Raw genomic sequence first — 13,700 nt, 5'->3', positions numbered from 1 at the left:
ATGGAAGAATTATAATTTTGAACAAAACTGACTTTGAACAAAAAAACTTTAACTCAGTCACAAACAACCGCAAGCCGAAATCGCACATTTTTAACGCATTATAAAATACAAGCGTTTATTAATTAAAAACTAGTTTTCTTTGTGCGGCCATACACAACATTTAAGTCTAGCGTTTTAATGTCGTTGATCACCGATGAAGCACATGTATGTGCTCGCTGCTTATACACCGGTTCATAATGAACAAATAAATATGAACTAATAATTAATTGTAATCATCTTAAGCGAACTGTGTTATGAATATGAGCATATGTTAAAACATTCATTATTATATATTGTATGTATCTAGAACAAAATATGAAGTAAATTGTTTCACTATAAAAAGGATTACTAGCATCTTAAAACAGAAGCACGTGTGTAATAAATCAAGCTTCTATTAATTACATTATTTTGTGATGTTTTATCAACGGGAAAACAAACTGAGGATTGGTGTATTAACAAAAAGTCATTTTTTTGACGCTAATATTTATTTGTCGATTATATACAAAATTTATTTTCAAGTAACAAATAAATTAAATAATGAACATCGCAAGAGTTTCAGTTTGATTAACTAACTAATGGTTTTAAAACGGTGAATGATTTTGGTACCATACAAATAACCAAAAATATCAGTTCCGCTGATTCGTCCAATCATATATCGCTGGAATACTAATACATATTAGTTTGAAGCGACTTTTTGTCTTGAGAATGCTCTACACCTAAAATAATGACACAATAAACTGATATGGGTAAATGTTAACCCTTTGCATGCTGGGAAATTTGTCGTCTGCTAAAATGTCGTCTGCAGAATTTCTAAAATTAGCATTTTCTTCTATTTTTTTCAAAAAATACTATCAGAAAAGCAAACAGTTTGGATCCTGATGAGACGCCACGTTCTGTGGCGTCTCATCTGGATCCAAACTGTTTGCAAAGGCCTTTAAAATTCGGTTCCCGCACTGAAAGGGTTAATGTCTCTACAGCCTTTATCAAGTACATACACACATTTTTGGCTGAGTTGTATTGACGAATTGTAATTAAGTACAAATGTATATGAACATTATAAGTAGAACGCGAATCATAGGCTGGTTGAAGTACCACTTTCACTTGCATTTCCATCTGGCCGCGAAAATTCTCACAATACGTATCACGCATTTACAGCTGTTCAACCCAATTAAATATATCAATTGTTTATATTTAATTTACTTAACAATGATGCCTCTAACTAGCTGATTATCTTCGGACTAATAATTTCGGATATTGACCAAATTTTTGGTTTCACAATTGGAGCGTTCTCATTCATAGTTGCTGACTGTCTTTTAGTGTCCTTGATTTGGCAATCGGATGAGGTATCAGATTTGCAGGAACTACTTTGTACCGCGGATGAATCTTCGGAACTATTTTCCTCACGGTTTGGTTCAAACGTTGGATGCGTTTGTTCGGCCGGTAGGTGGCGCTCCTCTGTGGCGTAGTCGGATCGTTGTTCCGGTGAGAATATCCGATGTGCGCATGTGCGGGAAGGCCGGAAACTCGGCGAGACGTCTTCGGCATCGGAGATGTCCGACAAGTCAGTGGCGTTGATCGGAGAATCGCAGGGATCGCTTTCGGACTGTGAAGTCGTTTTGCTTTTGTCGTATTTATCTGTTTGGAAAAAATACAATCAATTATTGCTCGATATTTACTGAAATATAACAAGTACATCCTGGTTTGTGTTTCTTGTGTATAACATCTTATTGAGAAACTTTAAGTGGTGTTGACGGACAATTAGACAGTGACCTTAAGACGACATATGTCACTGTTATAAAGTAGTCGGGCCGAGTTTTGATTTCGAATACACGTCAGATAGTTGCCCAATTTTAGCAAATTAACAATACATACGTGTTGCAGTAAACTAAAATTTTACTTGTCCTAGAATCATGGCTACCGAACAGAGATAAGGTCATTACCATCATCGACGTCAATGTCGTCGAAGTTGATGTCTTTGTCCCCCATTTTGCTTTCCTTCTTCAGCCTTCGTCTGGCGTTAGCGAACCACGTGCTCACCTGGGTCAAGGTCATCCGCGTGATGATGGCTAGCATGATTTTCTCGCCCTTGGTCGGATACGGGTTCTTCCGGTGCTCATAGAGCCACGCCTTCAGAGCGCTCGTGGTCTCCCGCGTGGCGTTCTTCCGCCGGGCGCTGTTGAGGTCGAAACCAGCATACCTGTTAATAGCAAAATGCCGTTGTTATGCATATTTAAATAACTGCATCGATGGGAGCTGATTCTATCATCATTTTTGTTACAACTTCTTTTATGTATGCTGCTGCAACTTCTACTACTACTACTATAACTTCTACTACTACGTCTTCTTCTACTACTACTACTACTACTACTACTACTACTACTACTACTACTACTACTACTACTACTACTACTACTACTACTACTACTACTACTACTTCTACTACTACTATTACTACTACTAGTAATACCACTACAACAACAACCACCACTACTACTTCTTCTTCTACTACTACTACTACTACTACTACTACTACTACTACTACTACTACTACTACTACTACTACTACTACTACTACTACTACTACTACTACTACTACTACTACTACTACTACTTCTACTTCTACTACTACAACTACTACTACTACTACTACTGCTACTGCTACTTGTACTTGTACTTCTTCTTCTACTTCTACTACTACTACTACTACTACTACTACTACTACTACTACTACTACTACTACTACTACTACTACTACTACTACTACTACTACTACTACTAAAACTACTACTACGACTACTGCTACTACTACTACTACTACTTCTACTACTACTACTATTACTACTACTACTTCTACTTCTACTACTACTACTGCTACTGCTACTGCTACTGCTACTGCTACTTCTGCTTCGACTTCTACTTCTACTTCTACTGCTACTACTTCTACTACTACTACTACTACTACTACTACTACTACTACTACTACTACTACTACTACTACTACTACTACTACTACTGCTACTTCTACTTCTACTTCTACTTCTACTGCTACTACTATGCAAAACAGTTAAATTGAGAAGGAATTATATTTATGACCCCACATGAGAAAGTGTGTAATGCACATGCTCAATTAATTTTTACTTTAATTTCAAAGAATGCCATGAAACGTCTTATTTCGCTTCCGTAAACAAATATAACTGTAATAATAATATTATTGGCAAACGACATTGCAGATGACAAATACGTACAGAGAATTATACGGATGTGCGGCCATTAGCTGCTCCAGATAGAACGGCGCATGCGTACCAGATGTCGCCATTTTGGGGCCGTCTGCGCCGCGCTCTGTCTTTAACCTCTGCAGAGAGAATAACCGGCGTGCATTGACGTAGATCACGTGAAATGAAATAATTAATTATCGATTACAGGTAATTAGTTTGTAATTGTAATGCTTCATTGAATTAATCTGGAATAATTCGAAACACAAATCTGGGAAATGCATTCATCTGAGAAAATTGTATTAACAAACGATCATGTGAATATAAAGTGCACGTTTTGCCTTTAAATTTATAGATTTAGTGTCACAAAGAGCTGTTTGTAATCAAACAACCATTATTTATAAGTTTTTTTAGGACGAAGTTTTCAGCGCTGTGTGAAGAAGAATGCTTTTTAATTATTTATATTTGAAACAAGAAACACTAAAAACGGTACATATTGAAATAAAGAAAAACAAACTAAATCATTAAATACACAAAATAATATATCCGTAGAAGCAATCAGAAAATATTGGTATTTTTTTTTGAATTTCTAAACATTCCTGTCATATTTTCACACATTTATGCCTAGTGGACCCTCCCATCTTTCTAAATTGGATCAATTTATTTACTAAATTAGGGATGTCTAGTATATTTATTTCTATATTTAGAATATTACTTACTGAAATTCCATTAAGCAAACAGCGCAAACCCTGATGAGACTCATCTGGGTCTGTGCTGTTTGCGAAGTCCTTTTTTCTGGACGCTAGGCATAAACGGAATAAAGTATGAACGTACAATAACCACATATCAATAATGTTCAAAATAATCTCATTGAATGATGCCAATGTTTTTGTTTCAATATTCTGTCTAAAATCAGATACGCTTACCATTTGGTAGAAAGCAGACGACGCATCTGTTGACGTCAGCAGATTTGGCGAGAACTGTGACGCCATGCCAGAACCGTACATGGTTTCCGGCAGTGACGGCACGCGGGCAAGATAGGCTGGTACCCCTGTTTTCAGCTGGCAAGAGCAAATCGTTTGTCCGGTAACGGGGTCGATCAATACCGGACGTCCCGTTTCGCAACATCGACTTGATGATGTCATTATCCGTGAAGGTGTAAAAATCATCTTCGAGGCAGACGTTCGTATGCTTGTTGACGTCGAGGTCTAAAAAAGAAGGCGAATAATAATAATTATTATGATAATAATAATAATTATAAAAATAGTATTATTATTATTTATAATTGAAAATAATACTAGTAATGAATATTTAAATAAAAAATTAATAAACAACATATTTTTTATATACATGTGTATAATTTGGAAAAGGATTAACAAAATGTGTATTATTATAATTCGTGCATCGATCAAATTGTGAAATATTCGAATGTATATAATATTTTTTATTTTTAAAAAAAGCCGAATATTTGAAAGAACGGAAAACAAACAAATCCAACGCTTTAAAAGCCATTCAGCTTTAAAGACATTCGTATATGTAGTAATGCAAAGGCATGTAATTTTCTTTCACGTGCGCGAGAACAGTTTTCAAATTAAATGGTTCTTTTTCCTCAGACTGTGGGTCCAACATGGAGGGTAAAATTCTCTAAATTAGTAAAATCTTAAACAATAAAATTTGTGCTGTGTATTAAATGAAAATGGATGACGACATTTATGTCAGATATTGTATTCGTCATTCTGACATGCTATATTTAAAAAAAAAACTCTAACAAAAAATCTTTAAATTGACAAGGCAGCCCACGTCCCCATAATGTAGAGCTTTTGAAAAACGAAATATTTTGATTTATATTATATGCTTCTATTGCTTTTCGATCGAAAAATATAAACATATATCAATATTGTAATAAATGTTTTTAATTATTTTCTAAGATATAAGTGATGCCATCACCGATCAAATGGATAAGAAAAGAAGCCGCTCACTAGTTAAAGGCAAAACTCAATGCAAGATGACTGCACAACTTTTGAAATGCAATACAAATGTATGTCTTGAAAGTGTGCTACCGGTAATATGTATTCGTCAGCGGCGTTATTATGTAATTATTGTTATGCCAAATAAATATGAGGAGATCACTTATTGTTAATAAGAGTTTGTTTCTATATTGTGTGTTGTTTTTTTTATCAAATTCTATTTCTGGCATCGATGCCCTAATAAAATGTAAGAAAAAGGTGTTTGAATGCACTGTTTAAGAGAAGCAAGCCAAATGATAATGAAATCATTTTTTCATTATTGCAACGTTGTCAAAAATTCTCTTTTTTTCATTTTAATTTTTTATTTTCACGGTTAAAAAATATTAACTGGGATTTTACAATAGCATCTTTAAAAATGTGTTTTGTTGTTGAGCTCTTCCTTAAACAAAATGGTGACAAATACATTATAATTAACTTTGCCATATTTTCCAATGTCAACTGACATTTTAAAGCTGAAATTAATGTCGAATTTAATTCTAAGTATTTTTAATAAAACTCATTGTACTAAGACGGTTGCCAAGCATTCGTTTTGTGCTGTTGGTCATAAATAATACGTTAAGTTTTCGTCGAAGACACGATTATGAAAATTACTCAGAACTTCATGTTCAATTACAACGATCTGCAATAAAACATGTTTTCATGTAATATTTAAGCAAAAGAAGAATTTAACAAACCAATAACATATGTGTTTCAGTCACTTCGTAGTGCTATCAAATAATTGATTTTTGTAGTTTCCGAATTTTACATTTACCATGCTATCTTGGTCACTGTGAAACTGACTTCGCAGTAATATCTATATTGGACACTGGAATTAAAAAAAACAACAACAACAAAAATCGTGGAAAACATAGATGCCCGTAAAACGTCTTAGTAAGATATCAGAAATTGTCAAATTTAATTTTTTATTGTAAGTTCGATAGCTTGCTGGCTATCTATCGGTCTCGTTTGATGGAATATCATGTAAACACAACGAGGCTGTTGCTTGTACTCACATGCGCGGTTACAGGTCGACCTAAAGAAGTTGCTGATCCATAAGACATATCTTGTATTTACATCGCTTTTAATCCAAACAAAATATCAGTTATTGCAAATTCCTATCAACTATTGCGTTAAGTAGCACAGTATATCACTTCCGTTTGATGCCAGTTCCAAAATGACGTTGGCTGTGGTTTCAAAGTTAATAAATGTCCGTTTTATTGGTTAAAATCGCTATAAAATAACACCCGTTTAAATTTTGGAGCATCCTTAATACATCGCCGCATTAGGCATATCACTTTACAAATACCCGCTTTAATTTCATTGGTGACTGGCTACCATATTGTCACTATCAAGCTAATCAAATTGTCTTTGAATTTTTTAACCCGCCCACGGGCTAATAAATCCCGCCCCTGCTGTTCCAAATAGATATATTCTATTTGCACTGACTTATTGGGACATTAATCGACAAAGTCCGGTTATCGATACGGAAAATAACGATGATCTAAACGACGATAATACACAAAAAGTAAATCATCGTGAAACAAGTCGCCGAGTGGGTTTTGCGGCGAGATGGGAGGAGCAGGCGGTAGATTTCACTCGAGTTATATATCTCATCTGACAACTTGAAGTTCCTTTACTTCGTGTACTTTCTGACTTTATCAGTGCCGTCTCAATCGTTGATAAATAATTTAACTTATGTTTCAATAGAGCGGGGCACTGATTACATCTGGTGATAAATAAGTCGAGAAAGTATTGTACATGATAAACTTTCTAAAGACACTGCTTTTATCGTAAGATGATCGACGACACAATCAGCGCTCGAAGCTGAATGAAACATTTACGCCAACAGTGACAGAAACAAACACTGATTTAAACGACATTGACTTAAGTAATAATTTACGATGCCTATCAATTGTTTATGTTTTTGTGGTAATTAATTTGTAAAGGTAACGTCATTATTAGTATAGTAGAAAATTATTTTTTACTTCATAAAACAACAACAACTGCTGCCGAATGTCGAATACTTACACCGCCTGGATACTTGAGTTTGGGACAATATATTTCCCATCGAACATATGAACACGTATTAAATAAAATATATCAATTACCTAATAACTTGTCTATGAACAACATATACGCATGGTATATTATCGTACATAAACTTGTAATAATAACACAAGAGCCAATTTCTTGATTCCTTTGTAGTCAAGATAGGCGGAAACATTTGCATTATTCAAATGATCCTATTTCATGTCAAAATATAACATTTGTTCTTTCTTGGGACGTTCAAGGACTTACAAATATAAAAATTAACGATGAAGACTTCTTAAACTACATTCGTAAATTTGATATTATTTTGTTCTATGAACCATGGGCTAATAACTCAGCTTGTTATGACATTGGTGGCTATAAATGTTACCTTTTTAACAGGAAAATTCAGAACAAAAAAACAAAACGCTCTAGTGGCGGAATAGCAATTTATATTAAGCAATCTATTGCGAAGGAAATTTCTATTGTTAAAAATCATCATGATGCAATTGTGTGGCTTAAATTAGATAAGCTTTATTTTAATCTAACGGAAGACTTTTTTCTGGCTAGTGTTTATATCTGGCCTGAGAATTCCCCTATGTATAATATTTTGAATGTTAATTTATTTGATATCTTACAAAATGAAATTAATCATTATTCAAACAAATGGTAAAGTTTTTTTAGCTGGTGATTTGAACGCTCGAGTAGGAAATAAGCGAGACTTTATTGTATGTGATCGCACCGTTAATCTGTTAAATGACCAATCTTACATAAGTGATTCTCAACTTCCACGAAATTCAATGGATTTGCAAACTAACTGTTTTGGTACGAAGCTTCTTGACATGTGCAAATCGCTCTCATTGAGAATAGCTAACGGTAGACTTAGCCATGACAGTTTCGGCGCATTTACGTTCATGAATTCACGTGGTTCAAGTATCATTGATTACTTGTTACTACGCGAAGGAAATTTTAATCTTATAAAATATTTTAATGTTGAATCTCACTCAGAATGGTCAGATCATTTCCCTTTGGCATTCAATATCATGTGTAATACTTTAATATCGAGAGGTAATAATGAATCGACTACAACACGTCTTATCTGGTTAGATCAGCATCGAGACGAATTTCGACAAAAATTAATCGCAAATGTACATGTATTTAACAGTATTGGCGATGATCTTGATTGTAATAACGTTGACAGTATTGATTATTGCGTGGACAGATTTTCGAAAATATTAAACGAAGCTGGTGAGGCATTATTTTCTAAGACTTTAAAAAGTGGGAAATCTTACACTAAAAATACATTATTTAAGAAAGCAGAGTGGTTCGATAACGACTGCCGTCTAGCAAAATCTGCCTATTTCAAAGCTCTAATGGAATACAATAAAAGCAGATGAGATATCGATAGAGCGCTTATGTTAAATAACAAAACACTGTACAAACGTACTGTTAAATAGAAACGTCAGCAACACAAAAGCAAAAAAATAAAAGAAATCGTTAGTCTTAGACACTCAAAACCTAGAGATTTTTGGAAGCTTTTTAGTAAAAATAAAACTAACATAAGTGATTCTTTGTCCATTGATGATTTTTATAATTATTTTTACTCTCTCCAGAACGATTTAAAATACGTAGATCATATCCAAGCAGAACAATTTTGCAATTCTTATAATTTTAACATAAATAACGGCAGATTTGAAGAACTAGATGGTCCAATTACCACTGACGAAATCGATAAGGCAGTTAATCGGCTTAAACGTAACAAATCGTGTGGCTGTGACTATTTGTTAAACGAGTATTTCATCGAAAGTTTAGATATATTATCACCACATCTGTTTAAGATATTTAATGCTATACTGAATTCAGGTCATTTTCCTCCAGAATGGTCCAAGGGGTTCATTGTGACTGTTTTTAAAAAGAATGACCATGACGATGTACGTAATTATAGGGGAATACTCTGGTAAGCTGCATGTCCAAACTTTTTACGAGCATTCTTAACAGTCGTTTAAATAACTGGATTGAAAATAATAACATTTTAAGTGACGCTCAATTCGGCTTCCGAAAGGGCCGCTCGACTACTGACGCTATTTTTGTACTTAATGCTATTATTCAAAACGTCGTGAATTCTAACGGACGTTTGTACTGTTGTTTTATCGATATGAAACGTGCATTTGATTCGGTCTATTTAAATGGACTATGGTATAAGCTTTACAACGCAGGTATTAACGGTAAATTATTAACGCTCATCAAAGACATGTATCATCAAGTTAAATGCTGTGTAAAAAAGTGTAATTCATACTCGGATTTCTTTAATTGTGCGATTGGACTCAAACAGGGAGAGGTACTCTCGCCGGTGATGTTTTCTCTATTCTTAGATGACCTTGAACTATTTTTAGAAAAGGACGTAAATTCTGGACTTTCATATGATGACTTGATATTTATACTTATGCTTTTTGCTGATGATATGGTAATATTCGGCAAGTCTGTAACTGACCTCCAACAAAGTATTAACAACCTTAGTGAATATTGCGATCTTTGGGGTCTAGAAGTTAATATTAGCAAAACTAAGGTTATGGTATTTAGAAAAAGAGGACCGACTCTTAACAATGAAAAATGGTCATTTAAATGTGAAAAGTTAGATATAGTTGACGACTTAAATTACTTAGGAACAGTTTTTAATTACACGGGTTCGTTTTTACTAAACGCTTAATCTCTTTCTGGGAAAGGACTTAAAGCCCTAAACGTTTTAATTAAAAAAAACTTGATATCAAACCTAGTATTGCTTTTCAACTTTTTGACGCATTCGTTGGTGCGACTTTAAATTATGGTTGCGAGATATGGGGATTTGATAAGTTAATCGAAATAGAACGTATACATCTTAAGTTTTGTAAAAGGCTCCTAGGTATAAAAGCATCTAGCAGCAGCATGGGAGTATATGGGGAACTAGGAAGGTATCCACTTTGCATTAACAGAAATGTTCGTATAATAAAATACTGGTGTTAACTTATCAAAATTGTATGAACGTTTCAAAAGTATGAAATTGTGTAAAGGTAATTGGGCTTTAAATGTGAAGAAGTTATTGGATACCTACGGATTTTCATATGTATGGGACAATCCCTCTTCTGTCAATCTCGATACCTTCCATATTGTATTTAAGTCAACTGTTTTTGACGTTTTTAGGCAATCCTGGTACAATTCGATTAATAATAGCAACTCATTAATGACATATAAATTATTTAAATGTACCTTTGAGTTTGAACCATATCTTGATTATTTGCCAAACAAATTGTGTATATGTGTTTCCAAATTACGATTATCGTCGCTCAATCTAGCAATTGAAACTGGTAGACATAACAATATAGAGAGATCACAGCGAGTATGCGCAAAATGTCAAGTCAGAGATATTGAAGACGAGTACCTTTTTATCATGATATGCCCAGCCTTCAATTCACTAAGAAAAGAACTAATCAAAGCCTACTATTATAAAAGACCAAGTATGTTTAAATTTGTTGAATTAATGGGTACTTCAAACAAAACACAAGTAAGGAACCTGAGCAAGTTCATATGTAGAGCCTTAATGCAGCCCCACCCAGCTAACTAACCCTGGGTATTCAAATATTAACTAATAAATTTCCCTTCACCTAGTAGTTGGGTAAATAAACTCGTCTTTTTAGTGTTTGATGGCCGTACTATGTTCATCCTCAACATTCGTCTGTACAAGTTCTTATTACATTCACCTTATTCATCATCTGAATATGTTAGCCTAGCGCAACTTAAATACTATTGTTGCATATTTTGTAAAATGTTCAAAAAATAATCTAATTTTGTACAATTACCTTTTGTTTTTAATTTATCTATGTTGTACAGTTTAGTTTATTTCAAATACTTCACGTATAGTCTTAACGTTCCAATTTTACTTATCTTGAACAAATTTGTTAAAATATTAACTAACTAATTTTTCTTCATTTTTTATATATCAAGTTGTCTTGTATAACGTTTAAATAATTGCACTATATTTATGGTTTGCATCCTCCAAAATTCTATGAAAGTTAATAACAAATAATTGTTTTCATCATCTGTATATGTTAATCTAGCGAAACACGAATACTTTTTTTTGTTTCTTATTAATATTTGTAAAACAAATCTTTATTATGTACAACTTATTAATTAAATTCATGTATGTATGAATATGATCTTTACGCGATCAATATGATATTTAAATATTCTTATTTGTTCTCACGTCGACATAATGCTTTGTATAACTATTCTGTAAATGACAAAAAACTGTAAAGTTTACGTCAATAAAACATTCCGTCTGTCTGTCTGTCTGTATTATTAAGTAAAAAAAAGCATACTATTTTTACACGTTCGTGCATAACACCTGGCTTGGCCATTCAGTCATCATGAGCAAAACGATGGGTACCCGAATAAGAGTAAGCTCATATGGTTTTGCCAACGTAATGGTTACCACTAATTATAATTATTTTATCATTAATTATTCGCGGGACTGTAAATATAAACTGCCGTTTCCATAAAGGTTGCCACTTATTATAAGATATATATACTTAACTTAAAGATACAGCAACATTTTGTTTTGATAATAAAACACGTTTGGAAGCAATGGGAGGAAAACCCATACCCTGTTTCTGTCTTAGATCAGAGATTGGGTTCTTTCGGAGAAAAATGTAAATTATAGCTTAATGACATGGAATTATGTATAACCTATTCGGACGTGTTGCAGTCACGTCACCAATAAGGGAAAATTAATTACATAATATCGATATAGTTATCAAGAAAACTTCTTTTAGAATATGAATAAAAACAGTTTTCGTTTTTTTTCACAAGCAAACATTTTATTGATTGAGCTCGGCTATATTATGAGATATGAGCTGAAACTTTGGCAGCCATATCCCCTCATACTGGAACATCTTCTCCAATAAGGAAACACCTGACTTCATGATTGCACACAATGGCCGGGGGGGGGGGGGCGTCATAAAAAAATTACAAAGACCTATAGAATACACAGATTGGAAACTGTGCGGACTGCACAGGCTAATATAGGACAAAACTTTACGCACATGCATTAAACCCCCTTTTCACAGAGCGAGGCTCGTTTGAGTGAGTTTGAAGACAGGCACTTATTGAAAATACAGCTCATCCTGACTTTACAATAATCTAATAATATCCACACCCAATTTAAATGTAGACTGCATATCTAGATCTAGTGATATCTATGTAGCATATCATTTATTGAAAGTGAACTCCAAATATAATTATGGATAGTAACACTGACCCAACTTTTATTAATAATCAACTTCTATCACATAAACACACTAATGGTGGTTTATAAAAAACAAACAATAAAACTGTCTGCTGAGACTGCTGTGGTCGCGTGCAGAACAGCAAAATAGAACGCAACGCCTACTTTGACGGTAAATTTGAAACAACCGCTGGCTGGCTACTCACAGATTGTTGCAATACTACTGGAGACTGACCCTATATCTGCACCCATATTCAACCACAAATTTTTAGACTCAAGTCTAGGAATAAAGAATTTTCATAAAACTGTAATTTTCTAAATATTTCTATTGTTGGGTCTTAGTTAAAATGTAACACCTCAAATGTGCACCTGTACAAACTCTGCACTAAGGATTCTTAGTCCATTCTTTATACTTAAGTTTAAGAATGGGTTGGTGGACATGGGTCCTGCTTTCAAATTGATTTCTTGCAATACATACAGATTGCTGATAAACACATTTGGTGAAGTGTATCTGTATTGATTAAATTACAGCTAATATTCGATTAAACGTTGCTTTTGTATAACATGATCGTCTAGAACGCTACTGATATGTGTGATGCGAAGAAAAAAACATGGCTTATTTGATTATGTCATTCAATCTTTTAAAGAAACAGGGCATTTCAGACAAATTATTGTAAGCCCCGTTTATTATTTTTAAAGCTTTGATAATAGATTGACACAGTTACGCGATCATTTTAAAATAAGAAAGAGGTCAAAGGTATATTAATCACAAACCATTATTGTGTTCCGCTATTGGGGGATTTCCGCTAAATTTGACTCGAAAGTACACTTTTTCTGATCCCCATAGACCCTAAATTACTTGCATCTACAAGGGAAACAACTTTGAAAGGCTGAACATCTGAAAGACTGTAGTTGCCTCCCTTGAAATGATCCTTGACATCTACCTGAAAGTATGATACCAATCAGAAACACACGCTTCAAAGTACGAACATATAAATATTACGCGCCTGACATATTATCTGATGCATAGTCATGCTTAGCTCTGTTTAATGCGCTGATGTAATGCTGTCATATTTTGACGCTTTTATTTTGTTTTCAAGCACTACGATACAGTATATAAAACACACACTATTTTATTAGCTTGAAGATTATGCAGGG

At 33.8% G+C, this 13,700-nt stretch overlaps 1 protein-coding gene across 3 annotated transcripts; it reads right to left on the bottom strand.

The window, feature by feature from the left end:
* Positions 1 to 1,006: 1,006 nt before the first annotated feature.
* Positions 1,007 to 6,516, bottom strand: LOC127842021 (homeobox protein araucan-like). Of its 3 annotated transcripts, XM_052371333.1 has the most exons (6): positions 6,271 to 6,506; positions 6,030 to 6,083; positions 4,178 to 4,459; positions 3,285 to 3,391; positions 1,980 to 2,236; positions 1,007 to 1,674 (listed from the first exon to the last, which is right to left on the bottom strand). In XM_052371333.1, exons 2-6 carry the CDS (start codon positions 6,030 to 6,032, stop codon positions 1,259 to 1,261), a joined length of 1,065 nt encoding a protein of 354 aa, XP_052227293.1. In that variant the 5' UTR covers positions 6,033 to 6,083; positions 6,271 to 6,506; the 3' UTR covers positions 1,007 to 1,258. The 3 variants fall into 3 exon arrangements, with proteins under 3 accessions (XP_052227293.1, XP_052227294.1, XP_052227292.1); XM_052371334.1 differs by lacking the exon at positions 6,030 to 6,083 and having other exon boundaries at positions 2,077 to 2,236; positions 6,271 to 6,516; XM_052371332.1 differs by lacking the exon at positions 6,030 to 6,083 and having other exon boundaries at positions 6,271 to 6,507.
* Between the last annotated feature and the right edge of the window lie 7,184 nt (positions 6,517 to 13,700).

The sequence above is a fragment of the Dreissena polymorpha genome, chromosome 8 (assembly GCF_020536995.1).
Source record: "Dreissena polymorpha isolate Duluth1 chromosome 8, UMN_Dpol_1.0, whole genome shotgun sequence".
Taxonomy (NCBI): domain Eukaryota; kingdom Metazoa; phylum Mollusca; class Bivalvia; order Myida; family Dreissenidae; genus Dreissena; species Dreissena polymorpha.
This window is presented reverse-complemented; position numbering and strand designations above follow the sequence as displayed.

Excerpts from the sequence above, each read along its gene's own strand:
- LOC127842021 (XM_052371332.1), bottom strand. The coding sequence starts at position 6,318 with ATGTCTTATGGATCAGCAACTTCTTTAGGTCGACCTGTAACCGCGCAT. Across the intron at positions 2,237-3,284 it reads GCACATCCGTATAATTCTCT|GTATGCTGGTTTCGACCTCA; the intron begins GTACGTATTTGT and ends TGCTATTAACAG. Across the intron at positions 1,675-1,979 it reads CGACATTGACGTCGATGATG|ATAAATACGACAAAAGCAAA; the intron begins GTAATGACCTTA and ends TTTTCCAAACAG.